The sequence below is a fragment of the Bolinopsis microptera genome, chromosome 3, assembly GCF_026151205.1.
Source record: "Bolinopsis microptera isolate Bmic1 chromosome 3, MBARI_Bmic_1.0, whole genome shotgun sequence".
Taxonomy (NCBI): Eukaryota; Metazoa; Ctenophora; class Tentaculata; order Lobata; family Bolinopsidae; genus Bolinopsis; species Bolinopsis microptera.
This window is the reverse complement of record NC_087074.1, coordinates 6,485,737-6,504,054: the sequence shown is the minus strand read 5'-3', so window position 1 is coordinate 6,504,054 and position 18,318 is coordinate 6,485,737. Positions and strand designations below refer to the sequence as shown.

General features: G+C 39.4%; 2 protein-coding genes across 4 annotated transcripts in view; both read right to left on the bottom strand.

Moving 5' to 3' along the window:
- The window catches only part of LOC134813445 (bridge-like lipid transfer protein family member 1), a 58,659-nt gene that overhangs the window by 31,219 nt on the left and 9,122 nt on the right, over window positions 1-18,318 (bottom strand). For all 3 annotated transcript variants that reach the window (XM_063821223.1, XM_063821224.1, XM_063821225.1), the window contains 9 exons: window positions 18,142-18,281; window positions 17,814-17,950; window positions 17,354-17,575; window positions 17,050-17,214; window positions 13,709-13,896; window positions 13,401-13,535; window positions 13,126-13,291; window positions 12,895-12,997; window positions 12,587-12,734 (listed from right to left, as the gene is read on the bottom strand). In XM_063821223.1, the coding sequence (XP_063677293.1) occupies window positions 12,587-12,734; window positions 12,895-12,997; window positions 13,126-13,291; window positions 13,401-13,535; window positions 13,709-13,896; window positions 17,050-17,214; window positions 17,354-17,575; window positions 17,814-17,950; window positions 18,142-18,281 (1,404 nt within the window). The remainder of the gene's footprint in view (window positions 1-12,586; window positions 12,735-12,894; window positions 12,998-13,125; window positions 13,292-13,400; window positions 13,536-13,708; window positions 13,897-17,049; window positions 17,215-17,353; window positions 17,576-17,813; window positions 17,951-18,141; window positions 18,282-18,318) is intronic.
- Window positions 6,702-11,829, bottom strand: LOC134813449 (cyclin-dependent kinase 1-like). The gene has a single exon (XM_063821243.1). The coding sequence runs from the start codon at window positions 11,817-11,819 to the stop codon at window positions 10,371-10,373; it is 1,449 nt and encodes a 482-aa protein (XP_063677313.1). The 5' UTR covers window positions 11,820-11,829; the 3' UTR covers window positions 6,702-10,370.

The window sequence follows — 18,318 nt, the reverse complement described above, 5'->3', positions numbered from 1 at the left end:
TTTAATTGCTACGTAGACCTTACTAAGGGGCTCAAACCTCGTGGTTCCTCTCCACCTATCAGGAACTAAGGACAAGATCACCCAGCATTATACTGCTGAGTGTGTAACGGTATTGTGCTTATGAAGGGAGCTTGTGAAGTGAGGAACTTTAAAAAGTAGCGTAACCAGTAGTATTAGTATACCAAGTACATTATACTGTATATTATATAGTATATTATATAGCAATAGTATACCAATAGCATTAGGAGATTAAAGATCTAGACGCACACGTACCCCTTCCCCGTGAGTCTGCTTCCTGCTTCATGTAATGATATTGTGCTATGTGAAGGTAGCTTGTGACATGTTATGTTATGTGAGGAATTTCAAAACATCCTGCCTTTTTTAGAACGGTTACGTCTCGGACTTTTATCGAATGTCCCTTTTTAATTAAGAAAATGAAAACCTATCCAACTTTCAATAAGTTAAAAGTTTGGTTAAAGAGTCTCAAGCTGTGCTCTCGCTTACTAACGACGAGCTGACTAACTTTCCACGTTCTAAATCTCTTTATATCATTGTCCTGGAAAGTGGAATGTGGACATTATGGGGCTTATGACCAGATTGTCGCCCCAGCCCGCAATCCTGCTGAGTGTAATGATATTATGAAGGTAGCTTGGATCCTTAAAACGCATAAGAATCACCAATATCAATAGGAGATTAAAGATCTAGACTCACACCCCGCCCCCTCTCACACTGTCCTCTCTCACTGTTCTGCTTTGTCAAGAAAACCTGGGCCTAGTTAAACAATAAACAGCTTGAGCAACAATTCTTGAGCTTGCTAAAAAAGCTTGACTATTTTCGTCTTGGAGCAAATAGCAAATACTCCCCAAAACGATTGATGCCCTTTTTATAACTCAACTATTTGTTCCGCGAAAATGTATTCATTGATGGTAATGAAAACGTTTTATTCAGGTTAAATTAATAAGAGTAAAAGGAACTATATCCGTCTATCTGTTAATTTAGTCCATGTGCATTGTGCATGTACTCCAACGGGGCATATTGAGAACTAAAATTATTTTGTTGCAGGATGAATATGAATCTTTCAATCAAATTGTGTATTGTGCAATTGTTACTCGCTTTTCTTGTGGTCACTCTATCACAGTTAACAGGTGAGCTAGTCGTCTTATGATTAAATGCGATATTTTGTATCTATTAAAGTATTAATAATTAATATCATTAATAATTAGAAACTTCGATTGAGAGTAACGTCAAATTGGAAGTAAAATGTATCTATCTGATATTGGTTATAAAATATTATCGTTTTAGAGCCAAAGTCAGAGATAGCAGAAATAACTGTAACAACAGTGACACAAGGAGGCGCTATCCAGACCAACGAAGAGGCAGCAAATGCAGTGGATAAGGACCTGTCCACAGAAGCTGTATCTACCACTGCTGATGGAGCAGGCTGGTTGAAATTAGAGTTTGGTCAAACCTATTTCATTCACAAGGTCGTTATTTACTACAGATTCTACACTGATTGGTATGACCCAGATAACTGGTGTGTACAAAGTGAAAAACGTTTCAAAACCTGTGTGGATGATCATCAAAGTACAGATGTGTCAGTGTACCAGGGAGAAGTGAAACAGAAGTCTTGTGGAACACTCCAACTGACATACGGACTGAAACAGGAAGATCAGATCTACACACTAATCTGTAACAGTAAAAAGGGCGACTCTGTGAAACTCAGTAAGACAACAGGAAAAGTGGTGGTATTCGAGGTTGTTGTGGTCGGAACAGGTATTTCAATAAAATTACTTGTAAATTGAATGCTAGAAACTCTTCTCATAGTATTGCACATAACATCGTTTCCGCAATCATTCTCAAAGGTGTGTAAAAAGAGTCAATTAACAGTAACTTCCTAGTAGAAACAAGCAATTTGGCATTTAGTAATTTTATAATTTCATATTTCAGTCCGGAGACGAGAAATATTCGAAATAACTCCAACAGGAGTCACACAAGGAAGCACTTCAGATGAAAGTTATGCAGCAAATGCAGTTGATAAGGATCTCTTGACAGTAGCAAGAACTGACCCTAATAAAGGAGCAGGCTGGTTGAAGCTAGAGTTTGATAGAACCTATTTATTTCACAAGGTCGTTATCTTCTGCAGGTTCTACACTGATTGGTATATCAATGGATTGTGTGCACAAAGTGAAGATCAGTTCAAGTCCTGTTTGAACAAATATAACAATGTGGATGTGTCAGTGTACCAGGGAGAAGTGAAACAGAAGTCATGTGGAACACTCCGACAAACATACGGACTGAAGCAGGAAGATCAGATCTACACACTGCTCTGTAACATCGAAGGGGACTCTATAAAACTTAGTAGAGAATCTGCATTTCTGTCGGTGAATGAAATCATTATAGTCACAGGTAATTACTTTTGGTCTCTTTCGTGGATCGCGCAGTTGAGCAAGCTAGCATTGCTATATTTTGGAAAACAATACTACATAATTTACGTCCCAGAGCATAGATAGCAGGCGACAACTTAATTGTAGGGTTATTTTGCATGTAATCCTCTTTTACGCGACTGATTATGATGCAGCGAACAAAATTTACATACTCAATCAACCATTAACTTAGATATCAAATCAATAAAAGATCTTATTGGCGGAGCAAAAATGCAATCATTCAACCATGCCATTAACTTATATATCAAGTCGATATAATCGCTCAGGCTAATAAAATTGATGAAAATAAACTATAAAGAACGTGCTGAATCCCTTTTAATTGAGAATAGCTTTTTACTTTAAGATAACCCTCTTTTATCACAGACCACATAAATAAACTCAATTCACTAATTTAAATTGACCGATGTATATCATAAGAATTTTCACTGTTTCGAACTTAAACGCACCTAATATATCAGTGAGTATTCTTCAGACCCTGTGTCGCTGTTCTAAATTTAAGTCAAGAGATAAGAGTTATTTAAACATTTGTAATAGTACTATCTAAATTTGCTAATGGCGTTATCATATTTATACAATATACATGTGTGCATACATTTATATTTGATTGTAATTAAAGATTTAGTGCCGAGTAATGCCTCCGGGTAGTGCTCCTCGATCAATCAATCAATCAAATAAATAGTTAATTCATCCTGTCTTAACTTTGCTTGAACGATAAACTGCCAGTTTTTCAAGTACATCGAAATTTCTGCCTTCTCTTCTTCTCGTTGTTCTCCAATAGAGCAAGCGAAGGTAAGAAAGTCATGTCCCTACACGAGAGACACAGATAAGCAAGCGGAATGGTGTACGGGAAGTACCTGCTGAACGCATCATCTGCCACCTGCCTTCGAATAACATCTGATGGTGACCCCGTCGGAAGATGCTCCTTGTAGTCACTTACAAGTTTCAGTAGGTCTATGAAGGAATGCGGATTATAACGGTTTTTTGGGTGACCAATCAGTTCTTTTAACACTCTTTTATTGAATAGTTTGTTCCAGGGAAACATGCTCTCACCTGCGACACACCGAACTTTGGACTCAATTCGTTTCCTAAAACTGCCACTACCAGAGTGTGCCTCCAATTTGACGATCTCATCATAGGCATTCTTAACATAGGTCAACCTGGAGTCCGCAATCTCAGCAACTCCACGCAGACTGACGTCCAACAAGAAGGGGTGCTTTTCCAGCAGATCACCGCTCGTAATCCTTGTAAAGGGATTCTGACTGAGGGACTCCTGTATAAGCAGTTCTAACAATATCCCGTCCACATAGTCTACACATGAGGGTCCGTGAGTGATCATGAACTTGAGGACCATTCCCAAGGAGAACATGTCCATCATTGTAGTGGCAGTGGTGCCACAGTTTGCCACAAGTTCCGGTGCCATCCACTTCAATACATCGTGATCATCTGAGAGTGGTTTTTTAAATCGAAAACACCAGAAATTATGTTCAGGTACCTGTCTGTTATCTGTGTACCAAAAGTCGGTAAGTATAAAACGTGACGGGTTAGCCAGGGGAGGTTTTACTAAGATGTTAGTTGGTTTGAGGTTTCTGTGCACTATTGACCTGCTGTGTAGATAGTGTAAACCCCTGACTATTTCTTTGACTGCGTTTTTGAACACAGGTATATTTACAACCCGGTTGAAGCCCAGTTGTGGCACGAAATGTTCAAGAGTGTGCTCGCAGAAATCCTGAATGATAAAGGTACTCGAGAAAAAGAAGTTCGATCGCTCACATATGTAAATGTAACTCGCAACGTTTGGATGCTCCAAACTTCGCAAAATCTCCCAATCTACCTTTTCTGACACAATTTTGGAGTTAATTTTTTTCACCAGCACACGCTTTGGCTTTTCTTTGAACTTCTTCATGAAGACAGCCCCAAATAAGGAGGTAGACACCCCATAGACCCCTTCAAACACTACTGTAGACAACGGTCCCGTACCAAGCTGATTAGAATAGTTGGTCACATAGTTGATGTTGATCTGGTGGGGCATCCTTCATGAGTCACTAGAGGATGAAACACAGTTTATCAAAGGAAACATTGTCAGATGCAGAAAATAGCAAAATAGTGACCATCACCCGAGTGATGTATAAGACAATACACTACGATAACGGTTGCAACATAACCTGTAACACTGCAACGTATTGTTCTGACAGTAGGTGAATGTACTTTTCTGGTACCTGCACGGTACGGTCCCACATGGAGTTGCGGGACATGTTCCTGGCTAGGATCCGACCGGTTATTTTTTCATAATTCAAAATTATGAAACAATCGTCTCGGCTATCGGGAGTTGGATATTACGATTCGATGCAGAGGCTACATGTAAATTGTACATGCGGTAATATTTTGTAAATAGTGTGATCCCGCATCTACCCACAACTTTTTTATGTGCGGCAAACTTGGAGAAAATACTCTTTTTTCCAATTGCAGAACTTATTTATTTCGCACCATTCGGCGTTATCCGCACTTTCGTTTTTTTAAACGAAATTGGCGAACCTTTTGACACAATTCTCCACAGTTTTGTTTTTCAATCTAAAAAGTTCTCATATTTTTGCCCTGCTGCATGCAATGACATGAGATCGATAATCGATATGATATAACTACTAATTGATATTACAAGTAAAAAACAAGAGATAAACGTGGCTGCCAACGAACAGCTCATCAATGCTGATCGCAATCCCCAACAGATTCAAATTGTATCAATTTAGTCACGACTAGATGTTTTAGTTATAAACAAATGTATCAGAAATTCTATGTGTGTAATTCTGTAATATATCAGCTGTCATTTTTGTGAAATATTGTCCTTGAGCGTTCTATTGTCTTAAACTGAACAATCGTGTGATAGTACAATACAACGTTATTATATACAGTTACAGATTAGCCTGTCTAATCTGTACTAATAATCCCAATAAATCTGTGGGTGTCTGTGTACGTGTGCAATTTTCTAACAGTTTAATCAAGAAAACGGTAAGAGTTATACGACTGGTGTTTTCGGTATAGTTTCGACAAAATTTTGACGAAGCCAATAAGCAAATTTTTAAAAATCGGCCGGTGGTAAGTGGTTTAAATTTAATCGATGGTTTTGTACCCCAAATGTGATACTAAAAGACTAAAGTGCCTCACTTTTTCTCCCCCTCTCGCACACTCTCGCACACTCTCTCTCTCTCTCTCTCTCTCTCTCTCTCTCTCTCTCTCTCTCTCTCTCTCTCTCTCTCTCTCTCTCCCCCATTTAAGCATTTACAGCTCCCTTAATTACTGCTTTGTGCATAATTAGGTAATTATGTGGCAGTGGAGACTGGAGACTATTAAGTATTACTATTGGATAAGTATTACGTGTTGGGCGCTCAGAATTAAATTTACTCTAATGCAGCCGGTTTCGACTGAGCGAGTTCATACTTTTGCACTGTTTATACTTTTGCAATTCAACTGCGATAGTGAAGTCCCGGCCGAAGGCACGGGTTACACTAGTAGAAGAATAATCTTCAAACTTTGCCGCTCCAATCTCCATCCTTTCAATTGATAATTAACACGATCTGCCCCTTTGTCTAATGTCCATGTTATGCAAAATATGTACAAGTACTACAGTACCAGAGAGTGAGAGAGAGTGGTAAAGGAATTTCACATGGAAATTATATAGTTTGTAGTTAAAGTATCTTTTTGTACTTTACAACCCCGTACAAATGCTGCAAATCGTTAATCAATAATTATAATCTCTTGTTATAGATCACGATATTATGTATTTCGATAATTGAAAGTTTTCGTTATCTTTAATGTAACTATATTATCTAAATATAAATTGATAAAAAGTGTAATTAATAAAATATGTTCAATAATGTGTGTTTATAATTATGGTACATTGTTATTTATTATATTTATATTTTAGGCTGTAACCTTATTAATTCAATAAAATAAACCTAGCATGCCTTGGTTGCAGCATCGCTTCACTTATAGGTGCATACTGCATATAGAGCCCGATGTAATTGCTATGACCAGTTTACTGGTCAACTGGTGTTTCAGTTTCCCTAATTTTGTTTACACTCGGTTACTTGCCAAGGCATGAAAGGTCATTCGGCGAAATTTTCTTTGAAATAAAATTATGTATTTGTGTAACAATTTGAAAGTTTATTGATAAAAAAGTTAACACCTGTTAATCAGACAATACTTTGAACTATCATTGTGAAATCAGGGCGATGTTGAGAGAGGAAGAAAACGATGGCAATATTGTTGTTAAAGCCAATCATAAGATTAAAAGAATATTATAATATAATAGAGATAAATCGTGTAAAACTAATTACAACGCTAAAAATCATGCCTTAAGAAAAGTTTAGTGTGCAGACAACAAAAAATGGTGTGCAGCTAGGATTCATATCAGTTTGTCCACAAAAAATGTGGATGTTCAGTTAGCATTGCTCTTGCGCAGGCAACAGGGTTCTGGTTACCAGGTTAAAGTTTTTTCCATCCATGCTTCAAATCTATTACATTAATTGAGGTGATACTCCCTTTTTGATGGCCGTAAAAAGCAGAAACTAGTCGAGCCACAAGCGGGTCGCATTGAGATACGACGTTTTCATGTCTACATGACTACCATCAATCAAAAAATATACATCGTAAATTAAAAGAATATACATCGTATCGTCCCTTTCGAGGTGCAATATGTAAATTGTGTCATAGTTATATTTATTGAATTAATCCTAAAAACAAAACTGTCCAGCATTATAAAACCAGATTTCCAAATTTTAAAATCTGAAACAAAAAATTCCCACACCTACATTATATACATTGTGAAAATGTTGACTGTGAACAGACACATTTTCAGAGATTTCATCCACGGTGTTATAGTTCCACCATTGAACGTTCTGAAGATTTGTGACTTTGCACTTATTACTTAATGAACCCACAAGTTACTTAAAATTATATCTCTCTCAAATTATTGGTGAGTTATGTATAAGAGAGCCAGTATAAACAAGTTTTTCAATTTATCTTAGTTCCAAGAAGAGGTTTTCCAAGTTTCAGAACTTTCAGAAAGTGGGGACATCCGAGAGCATGAACTTCGATGAGATTCGGTGTCGGTGCTCCTAGATAAGTTTTCAACACTGTTTTCAAAAGTCCTCTCCGCAAACACCGTCAAAGGTAGAAAAGAAGGATCAAGCCGACAGTCTATACAAATATAAACTAAAGGGATAACATGCGGATAACTCCTGCTGAAGGCATCAGAAGCAACTTTGTTGAGTAATTCGTTATATTTGCCGCCACCTACAGCTGACAGAAACTTCTTGGAGTACCGTATGAGTCTTATCAAGTCAAGAATCGAGTTGGGGTCGAACGGTTTTTGTGAGATTCTGTTCATTACTTGGAAAATTGTTCGGTTGAAGGAGTTAGTGGATTGAGCAGAATCGTTCCAAGGATAAATTTCGCTACCGAAAATGCCGAGAGCCTTGGAGTCAATCTGTTCTCTTAACTTGTCCCTGCCAGAGTTTAATTCAAGTTTTAAAATCCGGCTATAGCCCTCTTTTATATAAGTTAACCGAGCCTTAGCAACACCCCTAACGTTTCGTTGGTTTGATCCAATCAATAAAGGATGGAATTCTACGATATCTCTAGATACTATCCTGTGGGATGGTTTTACACGGACAGTTTCCTGAATAAGAAGCTTGAAAAGATAGTCATCCACTGCGTCCAGGGGCAGTGGTCCTTGAGACTGGAGGAACTCGAGGATCATTCCAAACGAGTACATGTCCATCATGGGGGTAGCGGACTTTTCGTTGTTTCCGCTTATCAGCTCAGGGGCCATCCAACGCAGAATTTCAGGGTTATCCTCCTCTGCAACAGACGAACAACAGAAACAGCAATTGCTCTTCTTAGGGTGGCGTTTGCAGTTGGAATACCAGAAATCAGTGAGAACAAACCCAGCGGGTAACGCTAATGGAGGCTTTACGAGAACATTAGAGGGCTTCAAGTTCCTGTGTACAATGGGATTAGGGGTCTGTCCGTGAAGGTAATTTAAACCCTCAGCAATGTCTTTAACAGCACTTTTAATGACTTGACCTGTCAGCCAGTTAAAATTTAATAGCTGTGCTAGATGATTGAGAGTGTATTCGCAGAAATTCTGAGCAATGAAAACCCTTGAAGAACAAAGACGGGCATCCTCACGAACGAAAATGTACGTGGCCACATTTGGGTGGTCCAGGCGCTGGAATCTCCACCAATCAACTTCAGCTGAGACAATTTTAGCATTTATCTTCTTGATCAAGATACGTTTGAGCTCGTGTTTTGAAAGATCGTCTCGTTTAACACTTTTGTTCGGATCTAGGCCATATAATCCGTCGTAAACTGAGGTCAGAAGGGGCCCTGTGCCTAGCTTCTTCGTGAACTCCATTACATAGTCTACCTTCAACTTCCTCATTTTCGTTAACCTACACTTTACGAAAGGTTTATGGTAAGAATAGATGAAAAACTGTCAGAAAGATCAGCCACGAAAAAGTCTAAATGAAAAAACTGGAGAGTCAAGATAAGTTGGTATAGTAATAGTTAATAATAATAGTTAATAGTACTAGATGTTTACAGTAGTATAATTTGAACAGATATTTCAAATAGGGTTGGTCATTTGAACAAATAATTTCCACACCCGAATGACAAACAATGTGCTCAGCTGAGAACGAACTACACTAACGGAATCATTTATTAACAAAGAAAAAAACCAGCTCTTTGTTCCGTCGTGACTTTTCATCTCCACAACATCAAACATTAACAGTCTATCGTTATTGTCGATGTGATACAAGCTCGCTCCCTTTTACACGTAAACGTTATGCTAATGATATTTTGATGCGGTGATCTGCCAGCTAGTACAGACGACTGAGCTATTGTTCAGGGACCCAAGTGTTGTATTACATGACACATCAGATGTGGTTACGTTCTCCTGGATAACGTGTCCTCTAGTTACTTGCCGGGGACGAGGTTTAGGTTTCATAAAACACACTTTCAGATTAGTTTCGAGCTCTCTCACATTTGGAAACAGTCGTGGTTGCCTTGAGATGTCAGTTCAAGAAGGGTTGGAAGCAAGACGAGGGTTGGAAGCAAGATACACAACAAACTTCCCCGAAAATAAACTTTTATTAATTATAATGATAATAAACGGTGTTTAAAGCACTATTGTTAAATATTAAGTGACACTTATACTCAGTAGTGTGAAAAGATCTACACTCAGTTTGTTTTATAAAGACGCGCTTTATAAAGACAATACCTTCAAATGAACAAAGATTAAAAACGGCAAGGCTTCAAAATTGACATATTAAAGACGCCACAACAGGTCTGAAAATAGATAGGATGTAATAAAGCACATTTCACACTCTGACCTTACTTCTACCAGCAAATTTAAAGACGGGTTTTGATGAAATAAAGACGGCGAAGCCTTCAAAAAGTTCGCCAAAGTTAACCGTCTTTATATAACGAACTGAGTGTATTTTGAGGCCCAAATACTAAGATTCAAATAAGATGTAAGACCGAACAAACACAACTACCAGTTTTAACTTAAAGTTTTGTTTTTATTAACTCTCAAAACTGCACTGTGACATACTTTATATCAGTAAATATACCCATTAAACTGATTACATCCTAGAAATCGAGTTTCTCCAAATCATATTTAATTGTACAAAATTGAATGAAAATGTTTTTAAACAAATTTTTAACATATCCACTGTATAACTATAACACATTTTAACTGATGGTGGTAGATTAATATGAAGATTAATATCTAGATGATAGTTTCAATGATAAGAGTGGGGGACTCAGGTCCCCACTTGACTTGACTTAAGGCGGGTAGTGTTCCCGAGATCCATTGACAACAGTTCTCCATAGCTTTCTGTCCTCCATCAGGCTCCCAGCGTGCTATTATCAGGGGTGGTGTTTCTTGTGACGACGACCACCTCCTCGTCTCCGCAAGCTGGGTCCACCACCACCTCTACTAGACGCCATTAGAAACACACCACTATCCTCACGTTCCAACTCCGCAGATACAGGTCCGGCAACTTGTGATCCTGCCATACATCTCTTCTCTATTTCTTCTGCACATATGCTTCTATTGAAGATAGGTGACGGTACAAATGCACTGTCCAAACTACAGTCAAGACAGATATATAGGAAGGGTATGATATAAGGAAAGTTCTTGCTGATAGCATCGTCTTCAATCTCATCTAGCAGGTCAAGATTATCTTCACCGGTAAGAGGGTGCTTCCTAAAGTTCCTTACCATTCTGAGCAAGTCAAGAAAAGAATTATCATTGTACGGCCGCTTGGTGTGTTTGTTCATTTCAGTGTACATTCTATGACTAAAGGAACCATGTTCATCTGAACCGCTCCACGGGAAAATGAGACTACCGTTGACAGTAATAGAGCGGATCTTGGATTCCATCAACTGGATCATATCAACCCTATCTGACTCATTTCCTATCAGCTTTATAATTCTATCATAACCCTCTCTGATGTAATCAATCCTGATGTCAGCAGTGACAGTAACATTTTTGTGAGCAGGTACGATAACTAGGGGGTGTTTCTCCAGCACAGCTCGACTTGTTATCCTGCTGGAGGGTGTTAGACGCACTGTCTCTTGGATCAAAAGGCGGAACAGAAAACTGTCCACTTTGCAAAGTGGTAGGGGACCTTGGCAAAAGAGATACTCCAGTATTCGTCCGAACGAATACATGTCCATCATTGGGGAGGTGGTTTTGGAGTCGTCGTTTAGGAGTTCTGGTGCCATCCACTGTACGATCTCCGTGTTGTCAGGAACTTGCGTTTTGAAGCAACAGCATGCACTGTTATTCTTGGGGACAGCCCTTACGTTTGTGTACCAAAAGTCGGTTATAATGAAACGAGATGGGTTATCCAGTGGTGGTTTTATCAAGATATTAGATGGTTTCAGGTTCCTGTGGACTATTGATTTACCATGCAGATAGGTCAATCCTGCAGCTATTTCCTTGACAGCGTTCTTGACGACGCCACTGCTCAACCAGTTGGACTGGAAGAGGGATCCTAGCTGTTGGAGGGTGTTTTGACAGTAATCCTGCACGATGTAGGTTTGCGAGGAAAACAAGCGGGACTTTTGTGAAATAAATGTGTAAGAGGCAACATTTGGGTGGTCTAAATATCTCAGAGTTTCCCAATCTACTTTATTTGATAAAATCCGGGAGTTAATCTTTTTAATGAGCACTTTTTTGGAGCCACTTTTGGAAAGTCCCTGAAATTGAAGTGGAGCGTATGTACCTTCGTAGACGACTGTCATTAGCGGCCCGGTAGCTACTTCTGCAACTATGTCAACGATGTAGTCGATCTTTATCTGATTACGCATACTGAAGCTACAGTTACCAAAGTGAAAGTTATTAGAATAGTTATATTTGCAAATAATACTCACAACGGAAAAGTTATGTTATTCTTACTGTAATAGTGAATTAAAATCAGCACCGAATACAAGGGGTAATATAAAACGTAAACGATTCGACTACGAAATTCTCAGAAATCCATGATACGGAATACCATGTGGCGCCTTATAAAATATATATAAAATATTATCAATGTTATTGTATGGAACGTTTCTCCATGTTCAAACGGGTCAACAAGCGACAGCAACAATATTTGAAAAGAAAAGCAACACCCCGCCAAACTTTCCATGTGTGTAACCGCACATGGATCGATGTTTTGTCCACACTAATTTCAAATATAATAAAGAAGAAACACAATTAGACTTTAATCGATTAGATGTTTCAGGGGAATAAAAACTATAAAGATTGATAGTTGTATGGCGTGTAGGTTAACAGGTTAACGACCAATTGTGATGATTAATCTAGTGTTCTTTACCACATTGTTAATATTTACATTGCTACTAACAAAAACTAAGCGTATTCTGGGTACTGGATAATGATCACAACACTTTATATTTGTGCTAGAGAGGTTTGATGAGGAAAATTAGCTAAAAGCATCAAATAAATGACCGAGAGTTCAAACTGGTCGCTTTAAAAACACATTTATATATTTTTCAGAGTTTACATAATTCCACAATTTGTGGCTTTAATAACGTCTGAGATACACATTCTCCAAAATATAAGATGACCAACTAACCTAGACTCTCAGTGGATCCCTTGATAGCAGGAGAGACAGCCTCTACCATAGGAGCAAACTCAGTGGTGACTGTGATGCTGGGGTTGGAGGACCCCACCTCGTCTTCTACCAGAGCATGCTCTTCTTCTCCGTCCTCCTCTACTTCGTCCTGTGAGTGGATTATAAACTTTACTACGTTAATACACTAAGAGTGACTCCAGGAAACATATTGTCGTCGCACCTTTAGGAATCATGTTCATAACAGAATGTTAGAATGTTGATTGTCGATAGTTAGAATGTTAGAATGTTTATTGTTGATTACTCCATACCTGAGTATCTATTTTAAGGGCTGGTTCGTGTTGGCTGACTGAATGCTCTGATCCCACAATATCACTTCCTCTACTTTTCCTCTTAGAACTCAGCCGAGATATACTGTAGGGGAATATCTTATCAGTTTCTGTCATCACTCAGAAATTTAGGTAGACCATACAAAATTAGAAATATATTGTCCCTTTAGAGTTCAAGGATTTTATATTCCTAAATTCTAGAAGCACACATACTTCCTCTTGATGCTGAAGTTTTTGAGTAGATCATTGTAATGAGAGAGTGTTTTCTGCTTGTCCCTCTTCCTGGCTCCTGATCGCTGGGGGAAGGTGGTGAACCATTCTCCTGAATCTCTACCTTTAGTCTTCTTTTTACCTGTAGGCGGCTTCTTCGGCTTACAATCTGAAATTAATCCAAGGAGAATATTACATCACGAGTAAAAACTCTTATAAATTATAAAGTCCTGTTTAAAACATCACCGATTGTTCATAATAAACACCAGGTAACAAACCTGCAGGAGATAAGCCCCCGAATCCCTGACTGTGTAGGAGCTCGCTGACATGTTTCCTCTTGTCACTCTGTCTGGAGGAGATGGAACTTCCAGGAGAGGTCCTACTAGAACCATCTGTACCCACCACACTTGCTCCTGACATAACAGGTGTTAAACTATTTGTGGGCGTCAACTAGTGACGTTAGTGATGAGAGGGAGTGAGAACTTAATAATATGGGTCCATATACTCCTCTGTTTACGCTTAGTTAAAGTTCATTCACATCTGCTACATCCAAGAAGTAAGCTAAGATTTAGAAACTCTAACTTACCTCTACCAAGTTTCCACGGAGTGTTACTATTAGGAGAGGCACTCTGACAGAAGTCTGGAGGAACTACAACAGGGTCAAAGTAAAAGCCGTTAACTTCAATGAGAGTGGTGTTGTTGAAGGTAACCCCTCCTACACATCCACAACCTTTGTACTCTTCAGGCATCCATAGGAACAGGAGGCACTGGTTACTGAAAGGGAGCAGTTATGTGACTGACTTGGTTAACTGAGATTTCATTTTAACCTTCTGTTGATGGATGATATCAAAGTAACAGCCGGTTAATACCCAGGCTATAGCCGGTTAATATCCAAGTTATAGCTCAGAGGCAACAAAATCGCACTATTGAGTATTGACCTATCACGGCACTTTTTTGCACCATCGGCCGTTATTCGTTCGATCAGATTTGTCATTTGTGTACTTCAATTTGGTACATATCACTGTGTACAACGAGATAAGATCTACATGCCCATAACTATGGCTTGGTTAGGATCACACGTTTTTTTTCTTGACATAGCGTTAAAAACATCGGAAAGTAGGATTACCTTTTTAAAATCAGGAAAAACGTTATAGACAGTTCGTTATTATTATCATTATCATATAGCAAGTTGCATTGATATTTAGTTTTTTAAAGAGGTTGAATCTTGGCAAATGAACAACTTATCAAGCTGGATCGCAATCCCTCAACAGATTGAAATTGAGTCAATTCATTTTAGTCACGCTAGGGGAGGGGGGGGGCCAACGCCCCAAAAGGCCCCGATTTCTAGGGCCCTTTTTGGATTTTCGATATGTGTAGGGCCTTTTGGGGCCCTAGAATTAACTTCAATTAACTTAATGGCGAGTTGTGACATTCTCACCGACCTCACTGATTGGTCACTGTTCGAAAATTAAGTCTAAACTGCGAGACGGTAGAATAGCTTCTCTTCAAGTTTGCTGCTACCGCGTAGTTAGCCTTTGCGTGTGTACTTGTACATTCCTATACAAGTACACTATGGAGGATGATCGTAAGGTGACCCAATCTCTGGACCAAATTCAAGGATTCGAGTATGATGAACAGACAAAATTGAAGGACAGTGTTACTAAGTGGTTCATTGCGCTGGGAAAAGAACTGAAAATCGACGACAGAGATATTTGTGGAGATATGGACAGAGAAATATTTATGGCTCCAACTGTCTATAAAAAGCATCTGGCACTTCGGCTTGTGGAAGCAATAGACCTCGTTCAGCGGCATGAATGCCAGATGGGTAAAATGGAGGAGATCATATATTTCTTGAAGACGGAAGCGTTAGAAGACAAGGATAAGGTGATCAGGCTGCAGGGCCAGCTGCAGGTGCAGAAGGACAAAGAACTACAGTTCTTTAAGACGTCGGTTAAGGAGACAGTGAAAACAACGGTGGAGTCAGGGATTAAGAGCTACAGTGCAGATGTACAACAGAACAGTGCAAGTGGTACGGTCTGCAACAGTAACATCCTGGAGAAGGTGATGAAGAGTGTGGCTGCAGAGGAGGACAGGAGCAAGAACCTGATTGTGTTTGGGTTGAAAGAAGAAGAGGGAGAACAGCTTCCAGCGCTAGTAACCGCAGTTTTGGAGGAGATTGGGGAGAAACCTCACTTCGAAGCTACTAGAGTCGGCAGGAAGAGGCCAGGTAGTACGACTATCCGACCGGTCAAGATCACTGTCCCAAGCTCAACAGCGGTTCAACAGATTCTGATGAAAACAGGGAGACTGAGGCTAGTTGAGACCCACAAAAATGTATGGATCTGTCCAGATAGATCTAGCGAAGAACGAGCAACGAGGAAACATCTGGTTACTGACCTGAAGAAGAAGAGGGCTGAACAGACTCATCTCGACCACTACATCCGGTACGGGAAAGTCTGTAGCCGTGATAAGGAACCACCATGAAGCAATTCATGTCTCTCGGACACTGATCAGTATTTGAATGAGTATTGTGTATCTTAATAGTTTTCGGACGTTATCTGTATTTGAGAGACAATTTTATAATTTATATACTCTATTTCTTGATTGTTTCACACTTCATATTTCATAATTTGTTTCACACTTCATATTTCATAATTTTATTACTAGGTGGAGGTGACGTTATTGAGACTTTGGGCGGCCATAAACCTCGTGTTTTAAAAGTTGTCCTCTGTACTTGTTTCACTGACCCACGCTTTATAGCATTTATACATTTCGGCCCATTTTATATGTTTGTTCGATTTGCTGTACATTTGTATATTTGCTATTTTGTAAAAGTTTCAAATCAAATCATCAAGTTTGATAATGTGTGTAATCAGTGTAGCTTGTGTTGCAAATATCGAGCTCTCTTATCTTTTGTAAATTTGCAATAAGTTCAGTTTGCTGTTACCGCGTAGTTTACCTTTGCGTGTGTACTTGTACATTACTATACAAGTACACTATGGGGGATGACCCAACTTTGACCCGATCCCAGGAGTTGATTAAGGAGTTCAACTATGATCAACAGGAAGATGTGGAAGGCTGTGTTGCACGCTGGTCCGATCAGTTAGAAAAAGACCTGCATATAGACTACCGTGAAATCGACTACGATAGTCGTGAAAAGATCAAGACAAAGGATAAACAGACTCTGTCTGGCTGGATTGTGGATGCAGTGGACCTTGTTCGTCGGCAGAGTAGTCAGATGTATCTCTTGAAGGAGATCATCGAGTGCTTCAAGACGGAAGCACTAGCAGACAAAGAAAAGGTGATCAGACTGCAGGGCCAGCTGCTGATGCAGAAGGACGAACAACTACAGTTGCTTAAGACGTCTGTTGAGGAGACAGTCCAAACAACGGTGGAGTCAGGGATTCAGAACTATAGTGCAGCTGTTCAACAGAACAGTGCAAGTGGTACGGTCTGCAACAGTAAAATCCTGAAGAAGGTGATGAAGAGTGTGGCTGCAGAGGAGGACAGGAGCAAGAACCTGATCGTGTTTGGGCTGAAAGAAGAGGAGGAAGAACAGCTTCCAGCGCTAGTTACCGCAGTTTTGGAGGAGATCGGGGAGAAACCTCACTTCGAAGCGACTAGAGTCGGTTGGAAGAGGCCAGGTAGTACGGCTATCCGACCAGTCAAGATCACCGTCCCAAGCTCAACAGCGGTTCATCAGATTCTGATTAGGCGAATTGTTCAGCTTATAATTGCAGTGATTTTTACCAAATTTGTCGCACATAAAAAAGTTTTGGGTAGGTGCGGAATCGCGTTATTAACAAAATATTACTGCACCTACATGTTGTCTCTGTAACAGCCAGGTTATATCCAGATTATACCCGGATAAAAGCCACCGTCCATCATATGGTTAATATCGAAACTAGAATCCTTATTTAAACTCACATTTTATCGTGACACTTGAGGAATTCTCTCTGTTCCTCCTTGTACTGACAGGGATCCCCAAGTCTCTTGTTAACATCAAACATGATGGGAGGCAGGGAGAGCACTCCTGCTTCCAGCCACTGGGACTTGTTTTCTAATTCTACCTTGTCTTCTTCGTGAGGTAACCTGGTGTCACGTGTCAGGTTTATACTTTGTAGACAAGTTCAGCTCGAACATATTACATCCTTGGTATAAAATAAACAGTACAACTATCTCAGTTCACTTATTATATTACTCTTTAAAGAAAGTTAAAAGGAGCGTTTACCTGACGTATTGTGTAACATCAGCCCCCTGCACACACAACGTAACACCCAAAGTAGTGGTCTCGTCATGCGCGTTACACAGCGCCACACGTATAGACTTAGTAGCGATGCTGCATGCGCAACCCGCCTCTACCACGTACAGATCAGTGCGCGCTATCGACACTTTTATCATCAGGTACTTTAGATCGTCTGTTTTCAGTTTCTTCTGCTGACTCGTTTTTAACCTGTTGAGACTGTGTGTTAGATTCCTCTTATCATGTCATGTTGACATTTTTAATATTTACTGTTTTGTTATACATAATAAGATAATATTACGGATTAGCATATTTTTGTGCAGAAAAGCTGGAAATATGCCAATATACATGTATATGACATGATGTCTGAATAAGTACAATATGGCCCAAAATGAAACTAACAATAAATTTAAAGAAAACAACAAAAGTCTAAAAAGAAAGCACAAACTTGAAGTTATGATACTCTTTAATAGCAGAAGATCCATCCGTCTGCACGGTCTCCTGTACGTGGTGGGACGCGCTGTGCACTCTCTCTATATTTATTTGGTGTTCTGTTATTGGCATCTCGTTCTCACGGTCCAAACTCTGGAGAATTTACTTTGTTTTAATCGTTCTAAAAATATACAAGTAGGCGGAGTGATCTCTTAAGAAGTTAACTAACCTAACACAAATTACTGATTTATTCAACTCTTTCACTGAAACTACAGACGAAAATTCGCAAGATTTAAATTGCAAGATTAAACATATCCTTGTGTTAAAAACTGCCAACACCTAACCTGCCACAGGAATATCTCCAGCCAGTGGACGAGTTGTTGAATGTGGGGGACGGTTAGTTTGCCTACCAAGGCTCCTGTCGTTACTTCGACCAGAAAACCGTACTCTAGGAAATCAAACGGGTTCTTTGGGTTGTTTATTCCTGAAAACAAATTGAGATATCAATTGTTGAAATTGAT